This window comes from Dysidea avara, chromosome 8 (genome assembly GCF_963678975.1).
Source record: "Dysidea avara chromosome 8, odDysAvar1.4, whole genome shotgun sequence".
NCBI lineage: Eukaryota > Metazoa > Porifera > Demospongiae > Dictyoceratida > Dysideidae > Dysidea > Dysidea avara.
Window position 1 is genome coordinate 12,306,377 of NC_089279.1, and position 20,768 is coordinate 12,327,144.

General features: G+C 38.2%; 3 protein-coding genes and 1 long non-coding RNA gene across 4 annotated transcripts; 2 read left to right on the plus strand and 2 right to left on the minus strand.

The window, feature by feature from the left end:
- Positions 1-323: 323 nt before the first annotated feature.
- Positions 324-2,458, minus strand: LOC136264459 (uncharacterized). The gene is made up of 3 exons (XR_010705130.1): positions 2,345-2,458; positions 2,186-2,296; positions 324-568 (listed from the first exon to the last, which is right to left on the minus strand). It is a non-coding gene; the product is annotated as an uncharacterized lncRNA (long non-coding RNA).
- Positions 2,459-2,482: 24 nt separating this feature from the next.
- LOC136264460 (uncharacterized) lies at positions 2,483-4,137 on the plus strand. The gene is made up of 5 exons (XM_066059207.1): positions 2,483-2,622; positions 2,687-2,746; positions 2,883-3,006; positions 3,544-3,687; positions 3,739-4,137. The coding sequence occupies exons 1-5, from the start codon at positions 2,571-2,573 to the stop codon at positions 3,941-3,943; spliced, it is 585 nt and encodes a 194-aa protein (XP_065915279.1). The 5' UTR covers positions 2,483-2,570; the 3' UTR covers positions 3,944-4,137.
- A 788-nt stretch (positions 4,138-4,925) lies between these two features.
- On the plus strand, positions 4,926-13,958 carry LOC136264100 (leukocyte receptor cluster member 1 homolog). The gene is made up of 8 exons (XM_066058787.1): positions 4,926-4,998; positions 5,058-5,157; positions 6,371-6,490; positions 7,160-7,292; positions 11,393-11,450; positions 13,331-13,439; positions 13,494-13,660; positions 13,717-13,958. The coding sequence occupies exons 1-8, from the start codon at positions 4,967-4,969 to the stop codon at positions 13,757-13,759; spliced, it is 762 nt and encodes a 253-aa protein (XP_065914859.1). The 5' UTR covers positions 4,926-4,966; the 3' UTR covers positions 13,760-13,958.
- Positions 13,959-15,521: 1,563 nt separating this feature from the next.
- On the minus strand, positions 15,522-18,353 carry LOC136263525 (tripartite motif-containing protein 2-like). The gene has a single exon (XM_066058126.1). The coding sequence runs from the start codon at positions 18,333-18,335 to the stop codon at positions 15,585-15,587; it is 2,751 nt and encodes a 916-aa protein (XP_065914198.1). The 5' UTR covers positions 18,336-18,353; the 3' UTR covers positions 15,522-15,584.
- Between the last annotated feature and the right edge of the window lie 2,415 nt (positions 18,354-20,768).

Below are 20,768 nucleotides of genomic sequence, written 5' to 3' on the forward strand. Positions count from 1 at the left end.
CACAATTTGAAAAATTGCTCCTCAGACCTGACTGGCCCAAACTTTAGATCACGTGACATGTGGAAATTAGTTCATAACTGTTAAAATGATTGAGATACTCTAAAAGAACAATCAGTTGCTCTGTACTAATAGTATAGCTATAGTCACTACTGTAGATAAATTTCGAAACTAAAATTTCATAAACCAAAGTTTAATGCTGCAGCTGCCTAAAATATGTTTCTATGTGTTAACTACCCTATGCATTGATATAATATTGTAGCAAAAAGTTATTTGATATGTCCACAGCGTGCATTTTTTATTCCAACCAACTCATCTTTCTTGTAATAACTGGTATGGTCATGTAAGAAATAATTCTGCATGTATAAACCTTCACATTGTGAACTGGTCACTAAGGTAAGGATAGTGTTATGCACAAGTGCTTGCAGGTTTAATGAAGAGTAAATCCTGGATCCTAGGCTGTGTGGGATCCTCAGGCACTTTCCTGGGCTGCAAGCTGTTTGTAGATGAAGTCACCACCTGGTCTGGGATTTTCCCCTCCTGTTTCATTGAATAACATTAGCAAAATCATCTAAAATATATATAATATCTGTATTAGAGTGGCAGGCTAGCAAATGCTGGGTCCTAAATGAAGGCTATAGAGTGCTACCTTGATGTGTGAGATTATGTACAGTGGCTTAATTTGTTGATCAATAGCTGCTACAAGGAGCAACAATTAATATAAGAATAAATGCCCAGGTGTTTATATAGATAAAGTACCTCAAAGCCATAATATGCCCATATCACTTTCAATACATCAAAAGTACTTGAAAAACTTGTGTATGATAAAATAATCAACTTTGTGTCTAGCTTTTTAGTGCAATTTGGCACACTCAAGGGCAGATCAACCCTCCAACAATTATTATTTTTGGACTATGTTTACAACAAATCTGACAAGCAAGTTGATGTCATTTAGTAAAGAAAGCTTTCGACAGCATTTCCCTATAATGAGTTACTTAGCTTGTGGTGTTCAGGGCAAATTGTGAAATTGGTTTAAGAGCTACTTATCTGGTAGCATCCAGCATGTTTGTGTTGATTAGTCATTATATATATATATATATATATACTCCTTTGCCGGTCCTGTCTGGAGTCCCCAAAGGGGCCCTTATACTTTATTATTTACATGAACAATTTACCATCATGTGCTACCATCTGTAAAACTCTATTATTCATACCAAAATTTACAATACTGTTTGTGACCATATGATATTTCTGTACTTCAAAATGATTTAGATTCAGCGACATTGTGGATTAGGGCATGGTATATGTGTTTTAATCCTAAGAAGAGCATACATCCTAGTATTAATGAAAGGTCATAACCAAAGATCATAACAAACAGTATATTGCCCTCGGCATTATAACATCATCAGACCTGTCTTAGGACCAGCAAGACATAGTCCATTCTGGTTCTGGAGTGTCTTACACGAAGAAGTCGGATAGTTCCTTAAAGGATTTAGACCAGCAAACAAATGATAGAGGTACTCAGTCTCATACCAACAACCAGAAACGTTGCTACAACTGCAATGCCACTGGACACTTTTCAAAGAATTGTCCATTATGATATCACAGCGAGGGCGCTTCATCTTAAGAGGGAGAAACGTGATTAAAACTAATTATTGTTGTATTATACTGCGTGTATGTAGGTAAGTACGTAATGCGGGTGATGCCATGTACATGCAAAAGTCCCACCTCTTTTAAAAAGAATAGTTTTAGAAGTTGTAGCTGGTACAGCAAAATATGAGAAACCCGGAGTGTTACATAAGTAATGCATTTACAGTATTGCATCCAATTTAAGTAATCAAAGTGTAAGTACAAGTATTTTTTTTTCTTTTAATGGCCACTAGCCCAGGACCTTCATGCTCAGTCCTGTACCCCTAATACCACTGACTGTAATTATCATATACCTGTATGCAGTATTGTAAATGTAAAAATTGAATCAAACCAAATCAAATGTGAAAGGGGCAAGCACTTAGACCCCCATGAATAACATCCATGTCTGTTGTATGTTTCAAACTCTACTGTGTAAATTTAATCGTTGAAGTTGGCCCTCCCAACCTTTGGCCTGCTCCACTGCCTCCTTCCCCCCAAGGTACAATTGCTAACACTTTCTTATTGACTACTTTAAAAAGTACTCTAATTAAACACTCACCAACATTTTCACCAATTAGGCTGCCTAACAAAATGATCCGATGCTGGCAGAATTTTGGAGTTGTGACATAGTGAGTGATACTACACCATAGCTAGATAATTACCTATATGACTGCACGCATATTAAAGTCCTCCATTGAATTTTTATACGCCTACGCACACAGACCGGAATGCTTGCTAGAGTAGCGCGGCGATAAACCTTCTTCTTTATCAGGACAATCCATTTGCTACAGCGTCTTCTTCAACTCTAGCAGGAATGACGCAACGAGTAACCTTATATAATATTGTCATAGTAACGATCACGTGCAATGAACGCTATTAACGCGCGACATTGAAGGTGTTGTGTGGTCAGTGGTGTGTGTGTTAACGAGTGATTGTTAGCAGCTATGTTATCTGTTTTACTAAGAAATTTAATGAAGCAGCTACCATCTGTTTTCGGTGAGATATAATTTAATGAGTGGGCGCTATGCAAGTAACTTGTGTCGTACTTATATTTACACAGGGAAGCGGAAACGCAAGAAAAAGAAACCAGCTTGGCCAGTTACTTCATTGCCTATCACAGGTATAGTTAGTCATTATCTCTAACTTAACAAATGACCCTGGTCGTGAGTGTTCAATTAGAGTATTTAGTGTGTGCGTTCTATTAGAGTGTTTTGTATACTTTGATATTACTTCAGTACACGTTTCTCTTTTTATAGTTGATAGGCCAGAAGCTCTAACTGCTCTCGCTACTTTTTCTGCAGAAGCTTCACCCATTTGTGGTTTGGAGGTAGCTCTACCCATATTTGCTTTTGAAGAAGCCCCTACTGTAGATGGCGCCAAGTAAGTTACAACTTAGCACATTTTATTACATGCTCCATGAGAGTGTCCTCTGTGGGTGTGTGTGTGTGCGTACGTACGTACATAGTGTAGCGTGTGTACTTAGTGTAGCGTGCATACGTAGTGTGCGTATGTGTGCATGGGTAGTGTAGTGTGTTTGTAGTGTAGCACGCACGCGTGTGTGTGAGTGTTTAGCACGTGCGTAATGTAATAATGCGTGTGTGTGTGTGTGTGTGTGTGTGTGTGTGTGTGTGTGTGTGTGTAGTGTAGTGTAGTGTAGTGAAATGTAGTGTGTACGTGTGTGTGTGTGTGTGTGTGTGTGTGTGTGTGTGTGTGTGTGTGTGTGTGTGTGTGTGTAGTGTAGTGTAGTGTGTGTGGTGTACAACATATTCAATACTAGACTACAGATGCTGTGTCCTGATTATTAGGAAGTTAATGTGTTACATTATACTATACACCATAACAACATTAGCTACACTAGAGTCATCATTATAATGTAGCTAGGTTGTGGTAAACAATTAGTTTAGTCCTGAACTGTAGGAGTGAAGAGGTGGTGATGTGCGTATCTAAACAACAAAACAATAAAGTTTTGGCACTTGAAGGAGCCAGTGAAAGAGGGACGATGTCCATATCCAAACAAGAAAGGGAAATAGTTTTTGCACTAGAAACAGCCATGAAGTTCTTGTAAGTGGCTGTCACACCATTTGTTCTACTGGTTATTGTGATGACACCTAGAAATGATGCTATCAACAAAGATCCATTTCTCAATGAAATAATTACAGAAAGAAATAATGTCCTGGAGCTTATTGAGGCAAAAGCAGCTACATTGATGGAGATGGAAATTGAAATGGAGAAACAGAAAAGTATGATACAAGAAAACAACAAATTAATAGATCAATTACAATTATATACCTCCCAAATGGAAGGTTCAGTAGTGTAACTTTTTCTGAGTACACTACCGAGACATTTAGGTTCTAGTTTAGGTGTATTTATAATTATTTCTTGTGCCACCAGACTTTTAGGGTTTTAGTTGTAGTATTGTTTTATAATTATTTTTTTAAGGATGCCATCTGATATTTAGCTAGTTTTAGTATTTGTTTTTATAATAGTTAGCTATTTAAATTGTTTTTATAATTACCCTAATTGTATTGGTGTGTACTTTATTTTAGTGCTAATATTATTTGCACTTTTAATTTCATGGGCAGCTCCAGCCACCTTGGACATTAACTCAAATATGACTAAAGTGTCTGTATGACTCACATAATTAACAGGGCTCAAGTAAGACTTCCCAAACCTTACAAAGTGTGCGTGCATGTAAGAGAGTCAGTGAGAGTACATACATGAGAGCTACAGCCAGAATTTCACCTTTAGCATGCATGACAGAATGCTTGTCACGGTCAGACTGAAGTTAGGTTCACGTGAATGCTTTTTATTGAAGTATTTCAATTTCAACCCATGGCCATATTCCTAAATACAAATACTATTAACTTTGACCACCTGTCAATGAGAAGAGCTAGCCTTTCTCTTATACCACACAGTGTTTCCATTGCCTAACTAACTACGCCTACGCTATGCTGTGCAGCTGCAGTCTGTAGCTTCTACCAGCTAACTTCGCACCCCAAGCACTTTTCCCTAAATCCACCCCTGAAGGAAGATGTAGTGGCCAGTTCACCAATCCTGACTCTCGGCAGTGCTATAACCTTTTGCTCCAAAATCAGGTAAGTATCAGCAATTGCTAACATCATTAATTTGATGATTTCACTGTTAAGTGCAGATATCATTTGTAGCTAATTGATTATTTTCACTGTAACTTTTGTATGTGATCAGGTTTCACAGGCTGTGCCTTTAAACCTGTATTAGTAATTCTGAATCTAGTTCTAAATGCAGATTATATTTCAACGGATTTTAAAATACGAAAGACATATAAAATACATAATATTTACGATTGTGGGTTATTACTGCAATGCCAAAGTTAAATATCTTGCCAAAGAAAAGGTTTGTTGTCGGTCGTGTTGTTAAAAGACAGTTTAATCACTCATGTTTATTTTCCACAGTTGGCACGTGGGTACTAAAGAAAATGTACTTCGCGTGAAAAGAGACGAGGCAGAAGCACGCGCCAGGGAAGAAGAAAAAGAAAAAAGAGCGCTGTTAGCGGTAGGTTTATGTGTGAACGTTTCTTTGAAGTAGTACTAATACCCATGGTGTTAAACGACATCAGTACCACCCCCCTGAGTACCACAAATAGCTAGGCTCTTTGCCTCCCTTACTATTTTGGCCTAGGTCTACCTTAGTCGCCCTCTTCTACGTAGTCTTCTATCTGCTTACTACATTGCTAATACCTGAAGACAATGTGTGAAGAATCTCTATATATCATTCCTAAAGATAACTTACAAGAACAATAGTCTTGTGCCCAGACCCCACGTTAGGTAGGGTCTGGTGCTACATTTTTGTACCCTTCACCATCTTGATTATGTGTGTGTATCCATGGTTTCAGTTGGCCACTTTTGTCGTTTTAGTCTATCTAATTATGTTGTAGCTGAAGTGAAGTGTCTGATTGGTTAGAAAAGAAATGGCATTGGTACCAAAACTTTCAGCATTGTCACAACACTGACTTTGAGCAATCACAGAAGTGAGAGCCTGTGTGTCACCCCCTTGAAGCAACTTTACGATGTGATATCAGATATTTTCAGACAAACAAAGTACAGAAGTTTCTCAGATTTCCAGTAGGCTGGATTGATAACTCCTTATTAGACCCAGTCACAGGTCACCGTGATCAGAAATGGTGGCGGAGGCCAGCCACTGTAGTGTAGCCAGAACTAGAGTCCGGTGATCCTAAACCCTAGCTCACTCTGTCAGCTTAAAGAAAGTACTGGTGTTGACCATTAAAAGTCAGGGACCTCAATACAAGGAGTTGGAATGTTAACTGCATGGTCACCTTTATCTCGCTGTTTTGTTTTGATAAGCTGAACCTAAGTTGTATATGTTAAAATGAATATAGCAATGTGGCCTGTAGATAGATTGTTTACCTGTATCAAAAGACCAATTACCATACAGGTAGTGGACATAAGGGAAGGTAGGTGCAGAGTAGGAGACTGATGACCTTGTGTAAACTTTGTCCAACTTTAATTGACTCAACAAACTTTTGTACTATCCATCATTTTATTCTGTCAAACATTTATCCTTCCATTACTTTATTCCTCCAAAGTTTCATTTTAAAAATCTTGCTCTATCGAACTTGAAAGTTAGTCCTATACAAATGCTTATTTAGAAATGTCCTATCTGCTCGTATCAACAATGCTACAGAAAAATGAGTAGTCATTTCCATTGTTCTATTGTGTATGTTACAAGTGTTATTTGGTTGCTATAGGAACAAGAAGCTCGTACAGCTCTACTGAAGGGTAAAGTCAAACAAAAGTCAGTACAGAGTGGACTAGTACCAACTGATAAACCACAACACATTAACTTCTTCTATGATGTGGAGCAAGGAGTGAGTGTAGCATCATCTTATTACTGTGTTTAGTACTACAGTGGAACTAAATCTTTTCTGGACACCTTGGTACGGGCCAGGCTGATAGATAGAGCTCTAGTAACTCTTGTGAGCTTGAGTTCTGGTTCACTTCCCGTATTAGTGAGGTGTCCTGTGTGTACTGTACTAACACAAAATTAATGGGACTATGGAGAAGTGTCCTGATTTTTCAAGGGTCTAAATGTGTGTACAATGGTACCATGGACAAGTGTATCAAGGTGTCCTTATTGTGGGTGTCCTGATTGGATGTGTGCACTGTAAAAATTGGACCATGGACAAGTGTCCTGATTCTCAAGGGCGTCCATTTTGTAGGGAGCAACCATAAATGTTTGAGGGATAGCTGTCGGCGTTTTTTGTATTGTATGTCACACCAAAAGATTAATGATATAGATTTGTGGATATCTGTATAACTCATAGAAGGTTTCCCTTGAACATGAAGAACTCCCTAATGTGTATAATATCCCCCCCCCCCCCATCCATATTGATCGCATTTCCTGTTGTAATGAAATTATCAATAGTGCATAATCTAAGGAGTTTGACATTGTCCACTTTTTAAAATAATAACAGTTCTACAGGTACATAGGGATAGGGGGACTGTTATGTATATAAGAAGTTCTTGTGAATAATTAGGGCAGTGGTGTGGGTTTGGAAGCAGTACACAATCGTGAACACGAAGCAGAGATCAAAGCTGAACAGGAGAAGTTTGAGAAGCAAGCTGGAGTGTTGACATACCTTGGACAGAGTTGTTTAGATGATGACAGCAGTAAGTGGACTACCTGTATGAAGTGATATGTACATGTACGGATTTAGGGTGCACACCATGGTAGTGTAAAGTCAGGGGCGTACCGAGGGGGGTTTCCAGGGGTTCCCCTTTGGATTTTACGCACTACTTGAAACATTAAGAAATTGAGACTTCAGTTTCCAGAATCTGAAATCTATCATAGAACAGGACACATTTTAAACTTTTATCTTAGTTAAATAATAGTTTCTAACATGATAGCAAATTTATAACTTCGTTTATACATTGTTCTGAATTATGATTTTGGTGAAAAGATCGAGATACTCTAATAGAGCAGTCAGATATACTCTAATATAACAGTCACTTAGCTATAGTGGAAACCCCTTTTCAAAATTCCTGCATACGTCAAAGCATAATAATCAGCATCATTTACAGTACAGTAGCACTGTATATTAGGGGCCATGGAGGTTAGCACCTTTTCAAAAATATATATATATTGACCAAAAATCAACCTCACAATAGCTTCGTGGCACCTTGGTAGTATTGGTTGGGTAGAATCAAGCCCAAAGGTGTCTCCGGAACAGCCAAAAATGCTTCAGGTAGGTTGCTACGGAATTTTAAAATATTTTTATTCAGTGGAATATTCTGCTGACTGACTGACTAACTAATTCCTTCAGACAAACTTAACTGGATAACAGCTAAGGCTTCGGGCTTGATTTTTCATTGTTCGATGTTGCTTTAGCCCAACAGGTGCCTTTTGGCATACTGCAATACATACAGTGCATGTATCGTGGACTTACCTTTATCCTCCTTTGTGTCCCATTTGTTTGTAGTACTGTGTAACGGACTGAACATAGCTGAAAGTTAGGCATAATGGCCATTTTCAAGTTAGTAATTATTGATAGTGGGGCGTGCGTTCAGACATAACACTGGTTCACTCCGGCACCATTCTTTCTTTTGATGCGGTATATGTGGGTTCACCTGTTATAACAATGTTGCAAAAAAGTAAACAAACAAGCATAAGGAAAAGTTAGAAAATTTTTAGGGATCATAGAAAAAAGTAGGGAAACAAAGGAGGTCACTTATACCTGCAGATATACTAGTGGACATTTAATCCCTAATTCAGTCTTGTCCACTAGTATATCTGCTGGTGTAGGCGACCTCCTTTGTTTACCTGCTTGTTTTTCTTTGATCCCTAATTGAATTTAAAATTCATAATTTTTCCTTGTAACTGTAAGTATAACTCCATAGCATATTTCCTTTCCATGTGTGATTGTGTTACCAAGATTGAAATCCTTTTGTCATATTCGTAATAAGTATGTATGTATAATAGACACTTGTTTCTTAGCTAGGTTATTAAGCCACACGCAAAATGTTGGATGGCTGCTATGATACATTGATATACAATTCATGCATTAAGAATACTTTTATATCGATTTCACTAAATGTGGTTTGTAGGGATCTGACTTGAGTGGCTTATAGCTCTAACATGTAAACTGTGACATGCAATTGTAAAATGGCTACGGTATGGAAAGGATGGTTATGACTTGAAAGCATGATTATATACCAAGCGTGTCTAGAAGAGAATGAGTTGGAGAATTATTTTGTTACACTATTGCATGTTGTTGGAGAATTATCACTGTTGTATGTTGTGACTGTTCTATTAGAGTATTTGAATCAAGAAGATTTGAAGGATGGGGGGCACATGAAACTATTCTGTGCTTCCCCTTGGACAGTTAAATATGACATATATAGTAGTACTGTATATACATTTTTTTTTACAGTGTGACTTCATAATTAGAAGATGTGAATCACTAGTGTTCTGGAAGTTTTCTATACATTCGACACAGTTTTAGGTCCGTGATTCTCACTCCATGTACAGTGTTCCCTCCATTATCTAAACTCTTTGGTCCCTGGGTGAATTCAGATAATCGAAAAGTTTGGATAATTAGAAGTCAATTCATTTATAATGTACAGAACTCCTTTCAAATACTCTAATAGAATGTACACCTTTGTCAAAATACTCTAATAGAACAGTCTTATCCACAATTTGGATAATAGAATGTTTGGATAATTATTGGCCAGATAATAGAGGGACTACTGCTTAGTGGGATAGCTTTTACAGTAAGATGATAAAAAGAGCTGTATAATTCATGAAAACTTGTATACAGCTAAGATTCTTCATGATAGACTACAGTGGAGTTATCTGAACTCCTTATGGCTGACTACCTTGTGTTCAGATACCTGAGATGTCTGTAATTGTGAAATTTTAGGCAAATTCACTGCTTCACAAACAATAAAACATTTGACTTCTAATAGAACATTCACTACTTTAATAGAAAAATTCAGAATTCAGATAACTGAGGTTGTTTGTAAATTAAAACGATGAACAACACCAACTACTGTTACTAGCTTCTTTCAAAGACTAGAACTCTAGTAAGAATAAAGTCTAAAGCTATAGATATCTCAATGTACGTAAAAGTAGAAATTAATACATCTGCACTTCTTTTCAAGATTGTTGTGTCAGTATTGTTGCTAACATGTGTCATGTCTGCTCTGTGGAAATGCTTCCAGTAAGCACAAAAAGCTGTGAAATATAAAAAATAATCCATGAAAATATTATTGTGATTTGTGTTAGCCTTGCCAGCTATAATGATAATGATTTTTTTTCAATTTCATCGTGGGATCTTTTCACAACCAAATAGGGAAAAAAGGGAAAAAAACAAGGGTGGTGAGACTAGATGTGTTCTTGTATTGTTGAAATTTCACATTGTGAAAATCTGTGTATAAGGTATTCCTGTTAAAGTGATATGGGTGGACTCTAGTGTACACTTGCTCCCTGTACACTGGTTCCCCCCTGATGTAGACAAAGTGAAACTTGTTAGTAAAAGGCACCCTGAAATGTGGACACTTGATATTCGGAACACCTTACCTATCTTGGTCCCATTTGTATAGGTGTATGTGTATGTATACTTCCAAAATCCACATATCATACAGTACGATATGTATAATAGGCACCACAAAGGAGTAGGCGTGGCCCACAAAATAACATTACCCAAAAACTACCCTCAATTTTCCCTGACAATGATGAGGCAGGTAAAACTAAGCCCGAATAAGTTTTCAGATTGACCTGAAATGCTTTCAACAAGTTGCTATGGAATTTAAAAAAAATTTTATTTAATGGAATTTTCCACTGACTGAGTAAGTAACTGACTGATGCCTTCAGACAAGCATAACTCGATAACGGCTAAGGCTACGTATGTGCTTGATTTTTTCACTGTTCGACATTGCTTCGGCCCGAAAGGTGCCTTTTGGCATACCGCAGTACGTACAATGCATTCTTCATGGATTTACCAGTGTCCTCCTTTGTGTCCCATTCATCTTTGCTGACAACGAAAAGTGTCAATTTGGTGAGGGCATGTGATAGCTTCCCTTCGTAATGAAAATCGTCTGTATTTTTCATAGTGGCTGTTTTAATTGCAGAGGTGCATTTTGAACAGTTCTCGATTCGTACCGCTGTGTAACAGACTTCACTTTCCAGACAATAATTGATATAACTGGGGCGCATGGCACTATTTCTTTCGGTATGCATGGATTGCAGAGGTGCTTTTCGAACAGTTCTGGATCCGAAATGCTGTGTAACAGGTTGAACATAGCTGACAACGAAACATTATAGATACTTTACTTTTATTGCTATAGCTGGGGCGCGCGGTGCCATTTTAGATGTGGTATGCGTGGGTTCACCAGTCATAATATTATTTACAAAAAAAAGTTAACAAACAAGTACACAGAAAAATTTGTAATTTTAATTTTCAACTAGGGTAGGGACCATAACACATCGATAAAAAGTACTGAAACAAGCTGGAGTAGTGCACGATAGTAAAACACTAAGAAGTGTTATATCCCTACTGTGCTCAAGATACCATAATGGAAATGCACAGTAGGGATATAACACTTCTTATTGTTTTACTGTGATTTAATATCATGTACTACTCCAGCTTGTTTCAGTACTTTTTATCGATGTGCTATGGTCCCTACTCTAGTTGAAAATTACAAGTTTTTCTGTGTACTTGTACTAATAACAATAAAGGGTACAGGCTTCACTGCAAATGCTTTTGTCATAGAATCAAAGAGTGATCCATGGTACTTAAAAAGGACTGCATCTGACAGAAAAGAGGAAAGGTATGTCACATATTAGATAGGTGACAATTACCCTGTAATACCTGTTGGTAATATTCCTAACAGCTGAAGAATTAGTCTGTAATCTTGTAGTAGTAATGTTAATAGAATGTGACCGGATCTGCGAAAACAGGACATAATCGCACAATCCTAAATTTACAGTATAAAGCATTGAATACATTGGGTGAAATACTTGCATATTATTGAAAAAAATCCATAAATTTTTTGAATGCCTCTTTCATAGTGAAGGAAGGGACTAACAATAAACACCTGGATATCATCTTATTTGTCTGCTCAAGAGGAGTTGGAAAATCTTTGTTTCGTTGCAGTAGACCCAAGGAGTTATGAGCGTTTGTTTATGTCATGTCGAAGCGATCATATGCGATTGATTTTTCATCACGAATTTTGCCTTTGTATGCAGTGAGGAAGGTTAAGGAAAACCGTACCCAATAATTGATTCCCCTATTCATGGCGAACACGATGGTGAAAATTTCAGCTCCATACCTCTTGGTAAGTTACAACCATTTTTGTAAGCGCCTGTAATTTATTTTCCGTATACTTGCTGTACAAATCGATTTTTCTGTGGTTGCTACTTTTTAGGGCTGTAACTCCCAAGGTTATTGGCATATGAAGCTGAAACTTTGTCAGTGGGTACACTTGGCTAAGTAGATTAATATGCGATTATGTCCTGTTTTCGCAGATCCGGTCACAAATGATGGATGATTTCCAAGCAATGTTGTTAACATAACTGGTGATTTCTTTACTTCCAATTGAGTAGTGCATAATGTTTATTATGTAGAGTGTTTTGTGATTGGCAAAATTTGTGTTGGAACCATGTCCAGTAATGCAGATGAAGTGTTGAAATGTACCTGGCCTTAAAACAGGTTTCTTTAGACAACGTCTCTACAGGGGGTATGCCATGTCAGTTAAATTAAGTTATTGTAAAACTTCAGAAAACTTCAGAGGTTCAGCAGGTCAAGTTTTTGCTGAACTGGAACAAAATAGTAACAAGTAATCCAGTGGTCATATGTGCAGCAACAAAAGTGCTAGAACAAAATGCACTTTATTTCACAGGGTGATAGCCCCCATGCCTATAAAGATCAAGTTAGAGCAGTCATATGCTATATAACAGTCAGGAGTAGCTAAAATTTTATTTTTATCATGTCATCACTAGAAAGTAAAAAGTCCATGAAGTGAAAGATATGGCCTATTTGTGGTATATCAAAAATGTGTGGTACTGTACATCTTAGCATTATTTGATGGTAGGAGCATATTAAACCATATGAGCAAGGGAGCTGTGTTCACTAAACATGGCATTTTATGTTAGTAATGTATGTCATTGGTACTCTTAGGAATACACCTAGAATGGGCCACTACGTTATCATATCATGTGAAGGCAGCAATGAAAGCGGTTTTAATAGGAAGGCCATTGACTTGAAGGAAATGCTTGGAATAGTTCTGGTCCATTGTCCTGTTATAATTACGCATGTGCTAAAATCCTAGTATCTGAAGGGCCATTCACTGGTGATAAATGAGTCACAACAACATTGCGAGTAATAGTTTTACCACATTTACAAATATTCATTGTAATAGGACACACACACACAGTTACTTGAATCTCGTTTGAATTTGCCATTTCCTCTGCACTGCTAAGCACATGCATCTAGGACAACAGACTGTAAAATCCCAGTACATGGCAGCCTATTTGTTTACATGCTCCCTTGTCCATATTTGTTTACATGCTCCCTTGTCCATAGGATTTCATGTGCTGTTTTGGTATCTATCTGATTTACATGGCCATTGTAAAGAGACAGTCTAAAATAGTAGAGACTTATTGTGTGGTGATTGGAACAGTACTAGATGTTAGATTCTTTACTCCACAGTGACGTTAAGGACAAGAGGAAGAAAGATTTAATGGATCCTTTGCTGATCATGAAAGATCTTGTGGATAGGAAAAAAACTGCTGACGAGAAAATAAAAGAGAGTAAAAAGGTATTATATATGCTTATATAGAACGCTTGTATTTGTGTTTACGTATATTTGCAGCATTCTAAAACTAAGAAATCTCACAAGCATCACAGTAAGAGTATCGAGGAGTTACGACGAGAGAGAAAGAAGAGAGAAGAAGCAGAGAGAGCGCGAACTGCTGCACTATTAGCTGGTACTGATAAAGATGATAAGTCCAGCCACACGGCGGATCTTCCACCATCAAGGTACACTACTTGTGTTATTGGAGTGAAGTAAATTATTATGTTGTCTTTTACTGTAGATACAACAGTCAGTTTAATCCTCATCTAGCAAGACAAAAATGATTTCACATGTTTTTGTATGCAGTAAAGTATACACACAGTATGTCTTGTTTCTTGGTGTGTATCTCATTGTGTATGTATTTTGTTCATGTGTATATATTATATATATATTGCATCTCATTTTTTCATTGTAGATTTTGTAGCAAACTTTTCAGTAAACAAATTGATAACATTAATGTGGGATATACTACATACAAAGTATCTTTTCTGCTATTTTGAGAATTTTTGTGCAATTTATTCAACTCTTCATACTTCAATAGAAACTTGTAAAAGTAATATAGCTCAGTCGGGGAATGAATCTGGAAGCAGTTTTGATTAGAATTAGCAATGCAATGTGTAAACTGCATGCAAGTGGTTATACCTATAACTGAACCATGAAGTATATAAGACAATAGCTTAGCTGCAGCAGCAGCAGAATAATTTTGCATGATCTCACTGATTTACTGGTGGGTCAACTGACAGTGTGGCCAAAATGCTCTTTCTCCGTTGTTTTCAACTTGTTGACGTCACCACGCAAACAATAAAATTTTCAAACGGAACTGAAATTCCCGGTAGATTGTTAGCTCTCAGTCTGGCAGTAAGCATACCGTACATAGCCCAAATATTTCGAGGTTGAGCAGTGTTGCTAAAATTAAAATTTTCACGGATTTGCAAACGCTCGCTGATAAGTTTGTGTGTCTCTCAACCTGAAGCCTTTCAGTGCCAGGAGTGACATTACTTTGTCACAGAAGCACAGTACTTCTTACAACCAGACACTTTCCTGGATGCGTTGTGCTGTGTCGTTTTCACTATTACGTTCTGTTGTACTGGCTATTTGTGGGAGCAGAAAGCTACAGTCAACATAGCTCCTGCTGTCTCCACTCAGTCCACTGAGCTGCATTTAGTGGAAAGCTGTATTCTTGTTGATTAGAACAATTGTGGTTTTGTTTGTTTCATTTCATTTTAATTTATGTTGTTTTGTCATCACCATTATTTTACTTTAAGACAGAAACTATAAACATGCCATAATTATATCCCATACGACAAGATTGGGACAACAAACACTACATACACAAAATATGCCCTTAGGCTGATAATTGCTGTGTGGTTGTGCTTGTTGCTGTTTATTTACCAACCTATATTATTGTGTCCATACATAGTTACAGTCTGCAATGCTACCACACAATGGAATTATACTTTTTCTTGGTGGAATATCCATGGTATTGGATTTTTATCCTATTGAAGGTTCTGCCATCTTTCACAGTGATCAGCTGCACGCAGCCATTTGTTCTACAAAATTTAATTTCATCTTGTAGTATATCATATTATCATTTTAGGACATATGTCCCAGCTCATATTTTAAAAGCTCAGATAGCAGTTTCCAGTGAAATACCCTGCTTCTTTTAATCATTGGGGTGTGCTCTTGGAAACTTCAGCAGCCATGTCTTAATCCAGTACATTCATCCTCATTAAACATTATAATTTTAGGACTCTTTAATGCTTTATTGCTTGCAGGCATGAGATTCAATACCATAGATGACAGTATGCACTTGCACCTCAACTTGTGAGAATCATGCAGGAGGGGAGGTGACAATGCATTATGTGGTAAACCATGGTCAGGTATTCAATACAATGTAATAGTAGCAGGCCCTCACGACTAATTGCATATATCACTTACGTTTACTGTATGTGCATCTTTCCATCCACATACACTGTGCTGCTCATGCACTGTTATACATGCCCCATTTGTGGTTGTACTTGGTTGTATGTGCCCTGGGCCTAGTAATAATGATAATAATGTGTTTACAACTTTTTGTGCATGATACATAACACTACAGTTTTACATTAATTACAACAACACAATTCCATCTTCACTGTCAAATATCAAGTTATTTATAGTATGATTATGGAAAGCAACCACAACTTGTCCATTCCTCCTTATAAGTACATTAGAAGTTTTGTCAAAGTTAGGGTTACACCTGTTTTTATGAAACTTATAGGCATCCCACTCCCTATCACAGGTGGTCACTAGGGTTCCATCTTCATGATAAACTGACAAGAACCTTGTTGACAGTAAAGTAGCTATTAGTAGATGTCCATCTGGTGTACAGCAAACATAAGATGGGATGGCACCACACTGACCAGGATCTGGTAATAGTGAATACATGAATTGGCCCTGAGGAGAGAACACCTTGATACTGCTGCCTCCATCAGCCACAAACAGTTTATCTTCAGTATGACTGAGTGCAAATTCTGCATAATTGTTCAATAGTTTATCTTGTCCAAAACTGTGTAAAAATTTGTTATTGTCCTCTGTGTCAAACACTTGTATTCGCTGATTTCTAGGATCACCAACAAATAGTACACCAGTTGATGACAGTGCTAATCCATTAGGATAATCAAATTCACCATACTCACTTCCTTTCCTTCCAAAAGTGGACACAAACTCTCCATCTACTTTGAACACTTGAACGCGACTATTCCTTGCGTCTGCCACAAACAATTGTCCAGCCTCATTACAGACTACCCCCAAAGGATTGATGAACTGTCCCTCAGCTTCTCCTTCCTCTCCAATAGTATGGGAATACTGTAAATCCTTATCAAACACTATCAGTTTGTGATTACCTGTATCAACTACTATTAGTTCATCATTTGGTCCATTAGCTAAGCCATACATCAAACCAAACACCTCTTCATCAGGTCCATATGTGTTGAGAACCTGCAACTGCAACTGATCATTGACTTCATCAACATTTTGACTGCCATCGCTGTCGTGTTCATTATCACTATTTTCATCATCATTATCACCAATACTAAGATCATCATCTATGATGTCATCTTTCATGTCCTCTACAGGTTCAGCCTGAGGTTCATCAAGTTGGTCACCTTCATCATCAAGCAAATAGGATTCTTCACTCCTGACTTCATCTACCAATTCACCATGTACCATTGCATGCACATCATCATCACTATCAGGAGGCCTATCATCTGATACCAAACTGACCTCAAAACTAGAAAGTGAAACTGGTGAGAATCTACCAATTGCATATGGTAATTCCATTTCAACTTCCACAACTTCTTGTTGAATGTCTTCCACATCGTCTTCCTCTTTCTTCTCCACTTCTCTCACGGGAATATCCACTAGTAGGGTAGTATAATTCCTCATCAGTTCAGGAATGTCACATTGGGTGATATTACACCCATTCCATTTGATGATAACTGCATGAGCTGCTATACCAATTGGTTGATAAGTCATCCTGTAAACACCATTTTTATCTTGTTCCTCTACCATAAGGTGACTGACTTCATCTGATGTCATTTCAAGATGTTGAGCTTGCTTGGGGACAGGATTACCACAAGAGTCTTTAAGTGATACTATTATTGTTACAGCATTTACTGGAATACCGTCAACTTGTATGTAATGTCTTGTAGGCTTATCTGTGGTACAATTTGTGGGATGAGGTGAGCAGAATGCATGGCACAGTGACCGACTCATAGCAACAAATTTAGCAGGGTCAATACACCACACGGTACTGTCAGCAGTACACACTGGCTCCAGTAGAGCTTGTTCCATTAGACTAGCAACCCTACCAGCTATCTGAGTCTTGAAGGATAAGATTTCTGTAGCATTACTTTTGTCTATCAAGTTGTGTACGAACTCTTGACAGCTCCTAAGCTTTGACTCCAAAAATGATAGATCAGAACTCTGTATATCTAGTGACTTATGAGAGGTGGCTTTGGATGACTCTAGTTTCTTTAATATCACGTCTCTCTGTTTGTCTAAGATCCGGTGCAGTTCATCGAACAATGAATTCACTTCAGCCATGTTCACTTGGTATCTGGCAGTGATGTCGTCTTTGCTAGCAGCTACCCTGCTCATTGCTTCACAAACACTAATTCTCATTGGCTCCAGTGGAGCAGCTGTCTTCAATACTTCCTCCTTCTCTGCTATGATGACTTTACCAATTGAATCAAACTTGTGTTCACCCCTTGGGTGATCAAGCAGGGCACATTCCACACAAATGGTTTGGTCACAAGTGTAACAATAAAACTTCAAAACTTGGTCAGGATGGGAGGGGCAGGCTCCTGGATTAAGGGACACTTCTATGGCGTGTTTTGGGTCACTAGTGAAGTCTTTCATAGGAATAATTTTGTGTTGGGAAAATACTTTTGTGCGCTTATGAGAGCTGTCGCATTCACTACATATGGGACAGTCACATTCAATACACCACGTCGTAGCAGAGTTTCTGTCTGTACATACACCACATTTAGGAGAGGTATCTGTCTCTATTTCTTGCCGTTTTTGGTAAATTTCTATCAGTCGTTTGATGGAAAAGTTGGAGGAAATTCCTTCGATACCATTGGCGGGTAACTGAACATGCGCGCGACACAGCGGACACTCGAAATAACCCTCAGGCACCTCAGCTAGACCAGTCTCTACGCTGGTCTGAATACAAGACTTACAGAAGGTGTGTAAACATGGAAGAGTACGGGGATCTGTGAACAACTCGTAACATATCGAACATGTGATCTCTTGCTTTATCTGATTCCAATCGCCGCCATCTTCAGCACGGGTAGTTACAACGTTTTTTGACGCCATTAATGCTCCAGATGCACAATAAACTGCAAACTGTATACAACTGCACTGTCGCCTTTTATATCCACTGGATTAGTTCTCCATATATGGAAACTGCATCACTTTCTAGCCAATCAGCAGTCAGCACCATCCAGTGATAGGTCAACAATATTATATTAATGTTGCGACCTCATACTGCGGTTCTAAGAGACCTTGCGCGACAACAAAACAAGCGAAAATCACGTGCACAAGATTTCGTCCAATCAAATAAATTCATTTTTGAAGTTCAAATTATAATTATCGCACGTGACGTCATTGTTGTCGCGCAAGGTCTCTTAGAACCGCAGTACCTGCTTCGGCCGCGAGGGCTGACATAGCTCCACACAGTTATTAGTTAATTGTGGCGAGCCTGAGCGAGTCCCACACTAATGCACCTATCAATGTTATCCCCCACCTACCCCCTCCCGGGCGTAGTGGGGGAAATGGTGGGGATTTGACTTTTTGAAAAATCAAATTCTCCACCCATGGGGGAACGACTAGTGGTCAAATCTCCATGTAGTATGGCTGTAAGGTACTTTAGGAAACAGGTCAATTCCTTTAGCTTGCAAGTTAAAACAGACGCCTAAAATTTCGAGCGGTCAAATGCCCCAATAGTGGGGCAAAGTTTCAGATCAAATCAGGTCAAAATCCCCCACTAATCCCCTAGTGAGCCCGGGAGGGGGGTAGTGGGGCTTAACATTGATAGGTGCATAAGTCCCGAGTGAACTATCAATTGAATTAAGCCCGCATCCTTCTTCTTCAGCTAGACTACTGGTGATTCCCACGAGCTTGCCGATAACATCTCTGAACAGCATGTCCTGTAGAAGTTCACCAATTTGGTTTTCAGCCAGGTTATTCTGCGAGCAGCTATGGATCATTCACGGTGACGTCATCTTATGGACTTTACCAAAGCTTTCAAGTTGTTACCTGACCTGTAGTGTACGTATGTTGAACGTGGCTTGCTGTCTCTTTCTTCTAGATTCGGTGGTTTGTACGTAGCCAGAGATGGGGTAACGCAGGGGCGGATCTAGGATTTATAAAAGGGGGGGGGGGGGGGCTAACTCAAGGTACTAATCTCTTGGGTAGAGGTGTGCAAAGCACACTTCCCAGCATGCTTTGCATGCTGGAACTAGGGGGGTCTGAGGGCATGCCCCCCAGGAAAATTTTGAAAAATAGATGCTAAAACACTGCAATTTGGAGACATTTCCACATAAAATTCATAATATTTTCTGCCTGTAGATATTTTATAGACTGCCTTTAGATTATAGGTATGGCTCTCTGAAGCATTTTACTAATGGAAAAGTTTGGGTAGGTACAGACAACCAAGTACATGATGCACCCCTCTCACAATGGCATAACACTGAATAGGTGCATGTTAGAATAAGAATGTTGAAAGTGGAAAATTTTGAAATTTGAACAATACAAGATTGAATCTGAGAGCATTTTCAATGGTAATTGTGTACCTGAATTAAGTATTGTCATACATATTAACTACACAAGTAGATGAATGAAGCCCTTTAAACAGACCAATGCACTTCATTGTATGTATAGGCGCAGGCAGATTTGGAAAAATTCCATAACAGAACCAACTACATGTTTCCAGTGAATGTTCTATTAGAGTAGTTAGCTGACTGCTCTATTAGAGTATCTCGATCTTGTACACCTCCAATGCTGATCCAGGTCCTTGTTGCATAAACTTTAGCATAAATCCACTGATAACACTGCTTGAAGGTTCTTAGTTTACTAATTTGTTAAGCTGCTTTACTGTAGTTGTACCCAGTTATACTGATACTAGTGATAGTAAAATGTCAGTAACTTTAAGTATATGGAACATAATTGTTTTACTAAGTTTTAAACTCTCAGTAAACATCAGTGAATGCAGGTTTACTGAAAAGCTACTAAAATTCCAAACAATTAACTGTTCCATATACTGGGGATATACCACTCTAGTAAACTAAGAAACTTCAAACAGTGTAATACCTTGGAAAAATATTTATAAGGTGGTTTTATGAGTATTTGTATTATTAGTGATCATATAATTATGCTAAGACAAAATTTCATTATAATACTCAGCATATTGATCAAGTAAAGCCTAAATATGAAGGGGGAGGCTTCAGCCCCCAAAACCCCCCCCCCTGGATCCGCCCCTGGTAACGCGTTACGTAATATAGCTAGCTATATTACAATTTGCGAGTTGAAGTAATATAACGCGTCACTTTGCGAAATGCATGTAATATAACTTAAATTACTTTTAGAAACTATTAACTCGTTACTAGTAACGACCATATCATCAAAAATATATATATATTACGTAACGAGCAAGGTAACGAGTAGCGATCAGCCCGATGTAACGAGTAATACTATGAGCCAGTAATGCATTACAAATGGTATACTGGTATTTACTATCCATTAAACTAC